This window comes from Gracilinanus agilis, chromosome 1, assembly GCF_016433145.1.
Source record: "Gracilinanus agilis isolate LMUSP501 chromosome 1, AgileGrace, whole genome shotgun sequence".
Lineage (NCBI taxonomy): Eukaryota > Metazoa > Chordata > Mammalia > Didelphimorphia > Didelphidae > Gracilinanus > Gracilinanus agilis.
The window spans coordinates 540,176,941-540,190,643 of record NC_058130.1 but is presented as its reverse complement, the minus strand read 5'-3'; the positions used below and the strand labels follow the sequence as shown (position 1 = coordinate 540,190,643).

General features: G+C 36.6%; 1 protein-coding gene across 1 annotated transcript in view; it reads left to right on the top strand.

Moving 5' to 3' along the window:
* TTC39C (tetratricopeptide repeat domain 39C) overlaps positions 1 to 13,703 on the top strand; it is a 107,005-nt gene that overhangs the window by 81,068 nt on the left and 12,234 nt on the right. The window contains exons 7-10 of the mRNA XM_044666556.1: positions 5,843 to 5,936; positions 8,002 to 8,109; positions 10,137 to 10,246; positions 13,443 to 13,566. Coding sequence (XP_044522491.1) covers positions 5,843 to 5,936; positions 8,002 to 8,109; positions 10,137 to 10,246; positions 13,443 to 13,566 — 436 coding nt within the window. The remainder of the gene's footprint in view (positions 1 to 5,842; positions 5,937 to 8,001; positions 8,110 to 10,136; positions 10,247 to 13,442; positions 13,567 to 13,703) is intronic.

Genomic DNA, 13,703 nt, shown 5'->3' with positions numbered 1-13,703 from the left:
ACACTGCTTCCCTCTGCTCCCTGACCCCCTGGGAGTGACACCGCCCTAGATGAGGACTCCGAGGAACAAAGGAAATTGGGGAACTTATATACCATTTGGGAAGATCCAGGGGCTGGGAAATATGATTGACATTATACTGGTAAGGATGGGATTTACACTCTAGCTTGGGAAAGGAATCCTAGCTAGAGGCTAGGGTGTAAGGGAAAAGACTGCTTACACAATGGATACTAAAGGATGGTCCCTGCCCTGGTGTGTCTTCCTGGGAAAGGGTCTTTGATACAATGGGGAAGACTACCTAAGAGAAAAGGGTATTTAGCATTTACCCTGGGGTCCATTATTCAGTCTGCAACTGCTAGCCTGAGATACCTTCAGGGTGGATTCCCAACTGGGAACTAGCACAAGCTTTGGAGGTCTCCAACCTACAAACTATTCTAAAACTTGGGGTTCATCAGATCTCACTAATCCACAAGTCTGGGGTCTCTAGATTCCACTTTCATAACTCCATCAAAGTACCTTGCATATAGTAAGTACTTAATAAATACTTGGTGATTGATCTTAAATTCTGCCATTGTCGCCATTGTAAGTAAATATACAATGAGGAGCACTGAGGTAGCACAGTGGATTGAGAGCCTGACAGGAAGTCCTAGGTTCAAATATTAACTGTATGAGTCTGGACAAGTCACTTAACCCCAATTACTTAACCCTTAGTTCTCTTCTGCCTTGGAACCAATACTTATATCAATTCTAAGACAAAAGGTAAGGGTTTAAAAATAGATAAATAAACATGTACTGCAAATATAGAAGAGTGGGCTGAATTTGTATTGACACTAGAGTTTATGTTTTTGATCCTGCTTTCTATAAAAAAGAAACAAATTTCTATCAAAATGTCTTAACAAATAATTTCCCTCTTCCTGCTTAAAACAGAATGCCGAAGAAATTTAGTTAATTGAAATATTATTGTATATTGAACAGTGGGGCATTGAGTACCTAGATAATTTTCTGTAATTTTAAACTAATTGTACATAGTGGCATCTCTGCTATCTAAATACCTCAATATTAAGTCCTTAGAGAATGGAAATAGTCACCAGAAACTGGCATTTCAGTAATTCTTTCAACTTGAAATTCCCAGCTGCAAATGGCAAAAGGAATATGAAAGAGATGATGGTGAGAAGGTATTTGTGGGATGGCCAGGCATGCCGTGATTGCAAATTAAACCTCTGGAACTGGTTTGACAAGCTGGATCCAGAGATCAAAGAGTCACTTGGAGCAAAGCACATTATGCACCAACGCCCCATCTTTCAGGATCCAGATTAAGAACAGGGCTGTGAATATAGGCATCTTAACGAATTGTTCCCATTTGGAAGCAGGAGCAGGAGCAGCTAGGGGGCTCAGTAGATTGAGTTCCAGGCTAGAGATGGGAGGTCCTGGGTTCAAATGGGACCTCGGACACTCCCTACCTGTAGGTTTATGAGCGAGTCACTTTACTCCCATTGCCTAGCCCTTACCTCTCTTCTGCCTTGGAACACAGTTTTACAGTCCAGAATACAGTACACAAAAAGAAGAAGCATCCCGAGCAACAAGGCGATGTACGTAGCAAGGACTTGTGGTACGGCAGAAGTAACTGCCCCCAGAATTCAGATTCTCCTTCATGTTTACTGCACGGGTGATTTTTGCCAAGTCCTTTAATCTCCTTAGACCTTGATCTCATCTTGTAAAGTGAGGCATTTGGAGTAGATGGCCTCTGAGCTTCCTTCCAGCCTTAAATCTCAGACAGCCTCCACCTCACTTGCAGTCTAATGAGGGAGCCACCGTGTGGGCAGACTCTGGGAAGCAAGTTCTATCCAAGACAAAGAGGAAACAGCCTAGAGAGGGCACTGGCATTGAGAGAGGCTAGGGAGGGCTTCCAGTAAAAGATGGAGTTTTTGTTGGACTCAAAGGAAGCCAAGGAAACTGGCCATGAGGGATGATGAGGGAGAGCACTCCATCATGGGAACAGCCAGAAACACCTGGAGCTGAGAGAGGGAGGGTCTTATTGGTGGCACAGCAGGAGGCCGGGGGCCCTGGATGGAAGTATACATACTGGGGAGTCAGGGTGTAAGGAGACCAGAAGGCTAAGAGGGGCAAGCTTACCAAGGCCTTTGAATGCCAAACAGCAGTTTGTATTTGTTCCTGGAGGCCATAGGGAGCTCCTGGAGTTTATTGATTAGAATGGTTGGTGGCAGGATTTGAGCTTTAGAAAGATCACTTTAGTGGCTGAATGGATAGCAGATTGGAATGGAGAGAGACTTGAGGCAGGCAGACTCAGCGTGAGGTAATGATGGTGTCCAAGGACAAAAAGGGCAGATTTAAGAGATGGCTATTGTGCAATAATGCTTTTTTGTGATTGCACAGGTAAAATAAGTATCATATTTCTTGTTTCCCCAATGGTTGAGTAAGGGGGTACTGATGAGAAAAGAATTTGGAACCAAAAATAAAAATTGTTTTTTTAAAAAAATTAAAGAAAATAAGTGACAGAGGTGGGATGATCAAGAGAACAATCTTTTGGAGGAGACAGAATAGAATGGGATCCCTTGAACAGATAGAGAGGTTAGTCTAGGAAGGGAGCAAGACCACTTTATTTTGTGAGACCAGGGTGAAGGAAAAAAATAGTGACAGAAAGCCCCTGGGTAATAGGACATGGGAAGGAGGAGAAAAGAGGGAGCTCTCAGGGAAAAGCCTTCATTTTTCTGTAAAATCTGAGACAAAGTTTCTCAGCTGAGAGAATGGGAGGAGAGAGTCCATGGTAGGTTTGAGAAAGGATGAAAAGGTCTGGAAGAGATTTTATGGAGAAGGGGATAGTGAATTGATAAGGGGAGTGCAGTGGGATTATCTCCCTGTGGTGAGGGCCTAGTTGAGATGGTATAATATAAATTGTCAGTGGACCTAGTCTAAACGGTTGCATGATTTTCTCCATCTTCATTGAGCAGCACTTGAATAGGAGCTCAAGTGGCAAATGGTAGAAGTGATCTAAAACTGAATCTTGGCAGCGTATGATTGGTGATATGATAAAAGGGGTAGAGATTCAAGAGAAGACAGTATAGAGTCAATTTGGTTCACAAAGAAGTTAAGATGGAGAGAAGAGGGGATAGAGTTTCTGTCTGTTTCTGCTAACCTTGACATTCTGTAATGTTATTATGATTCTACTCAGAATTAATCTGTTTTGAAGTCCAATAAAGACTTATTCCAGTACATTTTTGTGGCATGGAGGGGATCCTGGGTTTTTTAAGGTTATGTTACCAAAGCACATTTGAAGAAAAGCCTTGATCATAAGTCTGGTGAGGAGATGCATGACCAAAAGGATGATCACTAAATGATGAATTCTTCTGGTCGTAGCAACTTATGAAGAATAAATCCTAAAGCATATTCTTTTTGTTTAGTCATTCAGTTGTGTCTGACTATTCATGACCTCATGGACCATAAACCATGGGGTTTTCTTGGCAGAGATATGGAAGTGATTTGCCATTTCTCTTTCCAACTCATTTTATAGATGAAGAATCAGAGAGAGTCAAGAGTCAAGTGACTTCCTAAGGGTCACACAGCTAGAAAGTCTCTGAGGCTGTATTTGAACTCAGGTCTCCCTGACTCCAGATCCAGTGCTTTATTCACAGAACCACTAAAACATGTAGGAGTTTCAATTCCTTTCGGTGGAAGATGTATCACGAATGTTAAGGAAGCAATAGATATTTAGAAATTTAAAATTATTGTTTTAATACTATTTGCTCATTGTTTCTGTTGTTTTGTATCCTATTTAAATACTGTACTTATAATCAGCCTACTAGTCAGAAAATATTTATCAGGCACCTACTATAAGCCAGGCACTGCACCCAGTACTGAGCATCCGAACAAAGGCAAAAGATAGTCCCTGCTCTCAAAGCACTCAGAGGCTAACAGAGGATAGACAACTACAAAAACTGTGTACAAACATGAAACACTCTTTGGCTCAGCAGCACCACTAATTTCATATGGGATAAATGGGAGATACAGAAGGGGAGATTAGGAAAGGTTTCCTGTAAAATGGGATTTTAGCTGAGGCTTAAAGGAAACCAGGAAGCGGAGATGAGGAGAGAGAACAATGCATGCATGGGGACAGTCAGAGAAAATGTCCAGAGTCTGGAGGGATAGAATGTGTTGTATGAAGCCAGTGTCACTGAGATCTGCAAATTCACATAAAAAAGTATGGCATAAAAAAGAACTTTTTAGTATAAAAGGAAAACAAGTTCATTTTTTCTCTTGATAATCCGTACTTTGATGGATCTGTAGCCTTGAAGGGAGGCAGAGGCAGTATGGTAGAAAGATATTTGGTGTCAAAAGATCCTGAATTTGAATCTTGGCTTTGCTATTTATTTACTACCTGTGTGACTTTGTACAGTTCACTTTCTCTCTTTGGGCCTCAGTTTCCTCATATGTAAAATGAAGACATTGGACTAGATCAAACAGCTCTTAACCTTTTTTTGTATCATGGAACCCCTTTGGCAGTCTGCTAAAGCCTATGGATCTTTTCTCAGAATGGTTCTAAAGGAAAATCGATAAATACATTGAAATACAGGTATAAAAATATTTTTAAAACAAGTTCATGGATCCCAAATTTTAAAGACCCCCCCAGATTAGTGGACTCTGATGTTCCTTTTCAGCTCTTTCTTTATAATTCTTTGTTCATCAGTACATGTCCTTCCTTCATAGGAGATCCAACCTACTCATACCTTCTTATCCTGTGCCATTTTTGTCCATGTCTTTTCATAGGCCTTCCACAAAAGATAATTTAGTGTCTTGGAAGACATATTTTGTTTATTTTTAATATTTCATGAATACCACTACAGGACTTGGACCAGGGATTTTTCCTTCACTCACACTAGTAATAGTTACATGAGGCTTTAAGGTTTGCAAAGTTCTGTACATGTTATTTTATTTTATTTTTCCTCATTATAACTCTGGAGGTAAGATTTTTATCCTCCTTCTATAGATAAGAAAACTGAGACAGAAAGAGGTTAAATGACTTACTCAGGATCACACAGTATATGAAGTCACATTTGAACTCAGATCTTTACTGATTATAGGTTGTACTACCTAGCTATCTACATTACTAGTACACCTCTTTTCCACAACTGTTTTTTTAAAAAAAACCCACTTCTTCTGTCTTAGTGTTAATACTAAGTACTAAAGCAGACTTTTGGGGCCATCGAAAGTGCCACCCAGTTTCCCAAATGAAATGGTGCCCAGTTTATTTTCTCTCTGCAGTCTGTTCAGGATATATGTGCTAATGTACCATCCACCATCCAACAGTGTTATACTCTGAACAATAGACTCATCCACTTCATTTTTCATACGCATATTGGTAGCTCAGTCCTTTGTAAGTGGTTGTAGCACTCATTGATGAGATCTCATAGGAGGGCTTGATGAAATCAACAGAATGTCTTCCACAGCAGGAACTTCTGGAGACCTCCCTATGTCTAGGGAAACCCCTCTTGTTTGACTTTTGTGCAAGGCAGCCTCCATGACAATGGCAGACTCCTGTAATGGATAAACATGAGTGAGTGCCCTAAAAACTGAAGAAATAGAAATATCTTTGTGTACTCTATCTAGTAAGGATATGTTTAATGGAGAATTAGGACTGGGATTAGGTTCTCAAATGTTTACAGAATTTAGATAGATACTGGAGAAAACATCTCAAAGAGTTTCACTTTTCAATAGTTCATGATAGTAACTATGACAATTTTGCATTATGATGATATCGATTGCAGATACACTTTTAGATAATAGAAGTTAATTCAATTTTGTGGCTTCTGTCTCTTTTTTTCTCCCTTAGTGTCAGATCAACAGTGCCTTGACTTCTTTTCATACGGCTCTGGAACTTGCAATAGATCAGCGAGAAATTCAGCATGTCTGTCTCTATGAAATTGGTAAGTATAAATTTCACACCTCTTACTGCCATAGGATATCTGGCGTCTGCCTCATCCTTAGTGCATTTCAAGCCATAAATGTTTTTAAAAGGTTTCTATTTTATCTAATAACAAAGACTAGAACTAGCAGAGTATGTAATAATAATCTGCTGTTCTCTCTTGACTTCATATCACTACCCTAAAATGGTGTTATTTTACTTTGAAAGGTCATGGGAAAGCATTAGGATGAATATTAAAATAAAAATTTAATTGCTCAAGATCCCCTTAAAATATCTACTTCATTGAGCTGTTTATGAGCATTGCATCCTCCTTCCTTGCCCTTTTTTGCCTAGGGTACTTTGTAGTTGGTATGACATTAAAAAAAAAAAGACAGAGAGAATATTTGTTTTGCATGACTTCACATGTATAATGGATATCATATTACTTTCCTTCTCAGTGGGGACAGGAAGGTCTTAAGGGAGGGAGAAAATTTGGAACTCAAATTTTTAAAATGGATGCTAAAAATGAAATAAAAATGGGAAAGATTTCAAATTGATTAAAATACTAAACTGAAAATTAAAATTAAAATTAAAACACTTGTGCACTCCATTCCTTACCCAAACACAGGTACTCATCAACAGAAAAATAACAAACAAAGCAAACAAATCTTTCAACACTTTAAGAGTCCTTTCAATTAAAAATCAATGTTTCTCAATAAGATACTCCTAATTAAGAGAAAAAATGCTTTGATGTGGCCTTTTAGTCACTGTTTTCCTAGAAGCCCCTCACTGATCTGCTTTAGCATTATCTTTCTTTATGTAGCTACTTCATCATTCTTGAGGTTCAGGTGCAAATGATTTCTTGCTTGTGATTAAAAACCAAATTGAGGGTAACCCAGATACTCAAAATTACCCAGTAATTGATATTCAATTTTGAAATAGCCTTGTAATAACAGCAGGAAATTATTAAATATGGTCATAAAATATTTTAATGTCATCTGCAGTTTTCTGAAATTTAATGGCCATAAAGTAGCACTTAAATGTGTCCCAATGAAATGGAAGGAAATACTTTATCTTTTTTCCCCTACTCATTTTTTTTTATCTAGATCATGACTTTGTAGTAGCATAAATTAAAACCTCATCATGCTGTCAGAATTTGGGAATAATTAATGACTCAAGACTGTTACAAAATACATAAGCTTCATATCAGAAGCCAACATCCTAACATTGGATTCTATAAGAGCTAAATGCCAGGCAAGCCTTTTTATTTGAAGATCTCTAACAATTCCTGTAACTAACTATTAGGAATAAAATTCCTTTTCTGTATCTTATTATTGGCATAACAGATGTTAATTCTTTTCTGGACATTCTACTGGGCAGGAATTGAATTGGGAAATGAGATCCTTTACTAGTTCCAGAAAACTAACTTATTAAAAAAATTAAAGAAGAGACATTCCTTTGCATCTGTTTTTTTCATCATTAAAAAGTTCTGCCTTATCATTCTGTTTCACATGACAATTTGGAATTCATACAATGAATCAGAAAAATACTTTAGACTTTTTAGAATTCGCACTTTGTAGAATACTCTTCAAGGAGGTAGTGGCAGTGTTTGAAAGCCTGCTTTTGTTCATTGGATTCAATGCTATTAATATGAACACGAGGCCATAAATATTGACATACACATTTCTTTTTATAGTCTTCTGTTCATATTAATGGGGAACAACTTACTTATAGTGAATTGTTTATATTTTACAACTCTATGAACATATGCATGTATATTTTTACTTTTACTATTGGACTAATGCAAATCTGACAGCTAGATAAGGCAAACTGCTGTTTCCTAGAAATCTTTAAATTGTTCCCTACTGCACTTGATTAAATCAAGAAGTACTTTGCCTTATTTATAGCTTCAATATTAGATATTTTTCTGGGGATAAAGGAGTTTGTCTGGAACTTCTCAGATGCACACTTATGGTAGCTGAAGACAGAAACAAGATCATCTGTTGAGAATTCCAAAGTTAATAAAAAAGCTGGCTCTATAAATCTTATTACTTTTCGATAATCATTTAAAAATACTTCTTTTTTAGGTTGGTGCAGTATGATAGAACTAAACTTTAAGGATGCTTTCAATTCCTTTGAAAGGCTGAAAAATGAATCCAGGTGGTCTCAGTGCTATTATGCATATTTAACTGCAGGTAAGTGAGTGTGGCTTTTTTCTCTGGCCTGAATGAGTAATTCAATATTGTGTAGTTTTACAAATGAGCATAATTAGAGAACTGCTGCCTCCTAGTGGGGGGAAGAGTCACAGCAGAGCAACTGATCTATTATCAGATACATACATTTATATTACTATCATTTCAACTTAGAAGGGATCCTGAGAGATAATCTTCTCTTCCAAAAGCTTCAGCAAATCATTTCAGAAAGATGTCATAAATGTAGTTTAATAAAAAGAATGTGGTTTAAAAATTGAATCGCTTTACATGCTGTCTACTTACTAACAATGAGCTATTCTGTATATTTATCATTTGAGATCAAAATTATGAAGGTTCATGATTAACTCACACAGGAGTTCAAGATTAGTTTTAACATTCCTTTCAAATATTTCCTTCTGTAGTGTATTTGACTTTAACAAGATAACATTTCTCCTTTCTATCCCTCCATGGTGAAATGTAATTAATTATGAGATAGAGTTTTATATATTCTGCCTATCTTCCTATATAGACAATCTCCCATCAACCTTGTTGTTGGGAGGACATTATTCCTTTATGAGGTTCCAGTACATTTTTGTGTTTATGTTTGCTTGTTTTTATCTTAAAAGCACAATAATTTTTATGTACTATCAACTCATGCTATTGATTGGTTAATATGATACCCAGTTTAAGGCAATATTCAGAATTTACAGGAGTCAGAGAAGAAAATTAATCAGCAAGTAATTATTTTAGTGCAGCATATTTAAGAGTTGGAGGTAAATCTTATTAGAAATTAAATGAGCTAGGATTGTTTATCCAAGAGAAGGGAAGGCTGTAGGGTAATCTGATAATTTTGAAATCATTCCTAGACCCTCATAATGTATAAAAATCTTCACAGAGCATAGAAAAAGGAAATAAACTCAAAATGCACTTTGTGTTTGACAATGGGATATTCCTTGAGCAAATATTTATTTTGTGCCTCATACGCAGGTCCATTACCCTGCCTTCCTGACTTTGTGTTAACACTATGAGAGTCCAAGACATATCAAGGCCAGGCCCACAGGCTCATGACAAGACACTGTGTTAAGTTTTTTGAAAAAGAAAGTGTCAAGGCCTGGCCTCAGAGCCAGGAAGAGCTGGAATCAGATCTTGCCTTTGACATCCTGGCTATGTGATCATGAGCAAGTCAAATTGGCCTCTTGATGCTCCAGGCAGCCCTCTAGGACTAGAAGTTGAAGAGAATGCCTGCCTGAATTGGTCATAGGAGATGCCTCTCTATGGAGTTTCCTATGCCAGTAAAATCACAGATTCATATCCTATTCCTGTGAGCATTTAAAAAACATTCTAGAGAGTCTCAGTCTCAAATATGTTGTAATCCAGTAGAGCAGATGAGATGAAAATGCAGATAGCAACAAAGACAAAATAGCATAGGATGCATTTAGAAAAGAATCTCCTTCCAGCTAAAGTTATAAGGGAAGAGAACTTAACAGTCCATGAACACATGAATGAATGAACTTCAAGTTTCAGCTCAAACATTCCACTTCCTTCCCAAGAAATCCCCAGTATACCAGCCTTTACACCTCTCTCTTCTCTTCTCTTCTCTTCTCTTCTCTTCTCTTCTCTTCTCTTCTCTTCTCTTCTCTTCTCTTCTCTTCTCTTCTCTTCTCTTCTCTTCTCTCTCTTCTTGTATAGCATGTAGCATATTCTGCTATAACCTAGCAGTTGACTACATTCTTCTAAGCATAGCTAGCTGTTTACATGTGTAGATCTCCTCCCTAGAATGTTAAAAGATATTAGAAAAGAGAGAACATCTCCTGTATTTAATATCCTCCTCAGCAGTGGGAATACAAGTGTTTAATCAGTAAATCTGTCTAATTTTTCTCAGTATGTTGCAGCCCTTTTATTAAATACTTGCTCTCTAAAAACGTTTGCTTCTATTTGTTTCCTGTTCTGCAATGTGGGCAGTATATGATGAAGTTTTCCTCAGTTACCAGTTCTGATATCCTAGAAAACATCATTGTGATTTTTTACAGTTTGTCAGGGAGCTACTGGTGATGTGGATGGAGCACAGGCTGTATTCAGAGAAGTTCAGAGACTTTTTAAAAGGAAAAACAACCAGATTGAGCAATTCTCAGTCAAAAAGGTATGTTATATCAAATCTGATATTTGATGGTTTGGCCATTTGTAACCAATACTACTTTGGGGAGATATCAGATAATTACATTAAAAGCCAATGACATTAACTGGGCAAGGGGTCCCATGCCTGTAATTCCAGCTTCTGGGGAGGCTAAAGCTAATAGATCCCTGGAAATCAAAAGTTCTGAGCTTTAGTGGACTAATAAGCTTGTCAGGTATCCACACTAAATCCCACTTTAATATGGAGAGTCCCAAGAGCAGGGGATCTCCACGTTATCCACAGATAATCTATATAAAGATTGGAGGAAGGGCTGGCAAATGCTGGGAAAGAAGTAGCAGGTACATGGTTTTCTAAATTGGAGAGCGTGAAGAACATTCAGATTTTGTCTAAAGAGAAATAGGTGTGGGCCAGAATTGCTCACCAAAGAAGGCAGGATTCTAAGGAACAACCTCCCAAAAGAAATGTTAATCAAATGGCATTATCCTGAGTTATGTGGCACTTACATTTATTTTGGACTTTAATCTCTTAATAAATTTAATTTATTTAATAAAATTTAAATTTATTAGGTTTGATAGAAAGGTAATTTAATGAAACAATTAAGCATGGATTAGAACAATAAAAGGATATAGGTGGAAGTAATAGAATTGAATAAAATAAAAAATTCAATAAAATCATAGACCCCCCAAAAAAATCCAACTTCAAAGAGCTTATTAAAAATATAATTCTCTTACAAGGGTTTTGCATTTTTATGAGTTAAGATTATTTTCTTTTTCATCTATATTCCTAAATTTTCCATGTTTTAATAGTGTGCCATGTATAAATGAGGCAAATTTGCATGTATTCAAGATGTTAAAGGAAAATCCTTTGAAATATTACATAAATTCAAATATATTAGATATACAATTATTAGAATGACTATCATTCATGCTGAGCATGAATTAGATACAGACATATCCTATATAAAGCTACCTTAATTAACACTAATTCATCATAATGTCCTTCCTTCAGTCGGTCTTCAATACTGAATAGTTGACTTTCATGGTTTTAGGTGTTCGACTGATTTTATTAGTAACCTCATCTTCACTTAGTAATCTATTGTCACTTCACATTGGCAACTGTACATTCCTGGCTATAAGCAATAGAGAAAAAAATGAGATCCCAATATGTGCAGTTTTGTGGAGTGGCTGATATCCTATTAAGCACTTTACTAGTCTTGTTCATCTGACTGTTATAAAGAGCTCCATCTGCATTCATTGCATATTTTCATTGTTTACCTTTAAAACTCAAGTTTTGTGTTGCAGTGATGTTCCCAAAGTGTAGTGCAAGGTCTTTGGGCTCTTAAGACGCAGCATGAAAAGTCAATGATGTGGCTTAGTAAAAAAATGAAGGTGTTAGATAAACCTCATGCTTGAATGTCCACAGCTGCTATTGGGCTGCCAGTTTGACATTAATAAATCAACAATTTATTATATATGCAAAAGGAGGAAAGTATTTATGGCACTGTAGATTTCATGGGTTTTGAAAAGTGAATATTATCTGAAGTCAATGTTTTGTTTTTAATGAGATGTTAGTATAAAAGGTTACAGAATTCTAGGCAATTACTAGTGAGAAAAATGGTTTGCATGTTGCCAATTTTACTGCATTTTATAGGTTATTTCATGGTTACTGTGTTAGGAAAGTACACATTATCAGAATTAATGTTTTGTTATAAAGAATTATATACAAAAAAGTGTATTTTCAATAATCTCTAATGAAAGATTACCATTTTTGATGGTCATGAGAACCTAATTCCCTATTTCTCTTAGGTTTAATATATTAACATTTGTGTTTTTTACTTTCACAGCATTTAGTTTTTTTTAGCAATGCTACCAAGGTAAAAGTTGAGGACTGACTATACATTAAAACAAAATGTCACCCTAAGTGGGAAACAATTTAAAATATCTTTATCATTCTCCCCAAAATAGCCCAATTCAGCCAACCCTCTCTTATAATCTGTTATTCACTTCTCTGACCTAAATGAATTTTTTATTTAAAAAAATATTTTGCCATGTTTCCATGATTCATTTTCTTTCCCTCCCTCTCTCCCTCCACCCTCCCGGAGCCAACAGTCCCTTCCACTAGCTTATACCAGTGTTATCACTTATACCTGTTTCCATATTATGCATTTTTGCAATAAAGCAGTCTTTTAAAACCAAAACTCCAAATCATATACCCATATAAACAAATGATAAGTCATATGTTTTCTTCTGAGTTTCTGCTTCCACGTTCTTTCTCTCAATGAGGATAGCATTCTTTCTCATAAGTATTTTGGGATTGTCTTGTAATAGAAAAGTTACATTGGATTGTTCCACAATGTTTCACTTTTTGTGTATGATGTTCTCTTGGTTCTGCTCATTTCACTCTGCATCACTTCCTGGAGGTTCTTCCAGTTCATATAGAAATCCTCCAGTTTATCATTCCTTACAGCACAATAGTATTCCATCACTATCATAGACCACAATTTGTTCAGCCATTCCTCAATCGAGGGACATCCCCTCATTTTCCAATTTTTTGACATCACAAAAAGTGTGCTGACCCAGATGAATTGATGCAAATTCACTTATTCCCACTGGTTACCCTTTTCCTTCTCTAGAAAAGAGGGGAAATGGGAATTTGATTCTTGAAACCTAAAGATCTAGCTTTAATTATTTATCCTTTTATAGTCACACATTGTAATGAGTGTTAGCATTTTTCATTGTCTCATTTCTCAGGAAGGATGGATCATATTGTTCTTAGTAGTGGACATATTTCTTTTGTTGTTGAGGATGAGGCTACTTGGGCAGGATAATATACATAAGATATGGAGACTTTCACCTCAAAATATCAGTCACCCTCAGATTTAATGAAGCCATAAGAAAACATGGAAAACCCAAGCACTTAGTGAATTTATGGAAAGCTTACCAGCTGGAAGTAGGTGACTCAGTGTGTAGGGATGATATATTTTAGAGACAGAGAGCTACAGGTCATGAAAAAGGAGGGTGTTTTTCCCTAGAGATCCTTATTATTTAGCTTTATTTTCCTCATCTGTAGATGTTAAAAATAGTACCTACCTCCTAAGATGGTTGTGCTGATAAAATCAGATCGTATTTGGAAAGCACTTTGCAAATTTTAAAGCATTGGACAAATACTAGCTATTGCAATTTACTATTTTAATAATTTACAGGCAGAGAGATTTCGTAAGCAAATACCTACCAAAGAACTCTGTGTGCTAGCATCCATTGAAGTGCTGTATTTGTGGAAAGCCCTTCCAAACTGTTCTTTTCCCAACCTACAAAGAATGAGTCAAGGTAAGAGTATTTTATGCCTGCTTTGTTTGTCCAGTGATGGTTTTTTTCTCCTATTTGTTATTAATCTGATTCAGACATGGCAAAGATGTTTTTCCTTAGATAAAAGATATGGTGACTGAGAACATTTAATAGAAAGC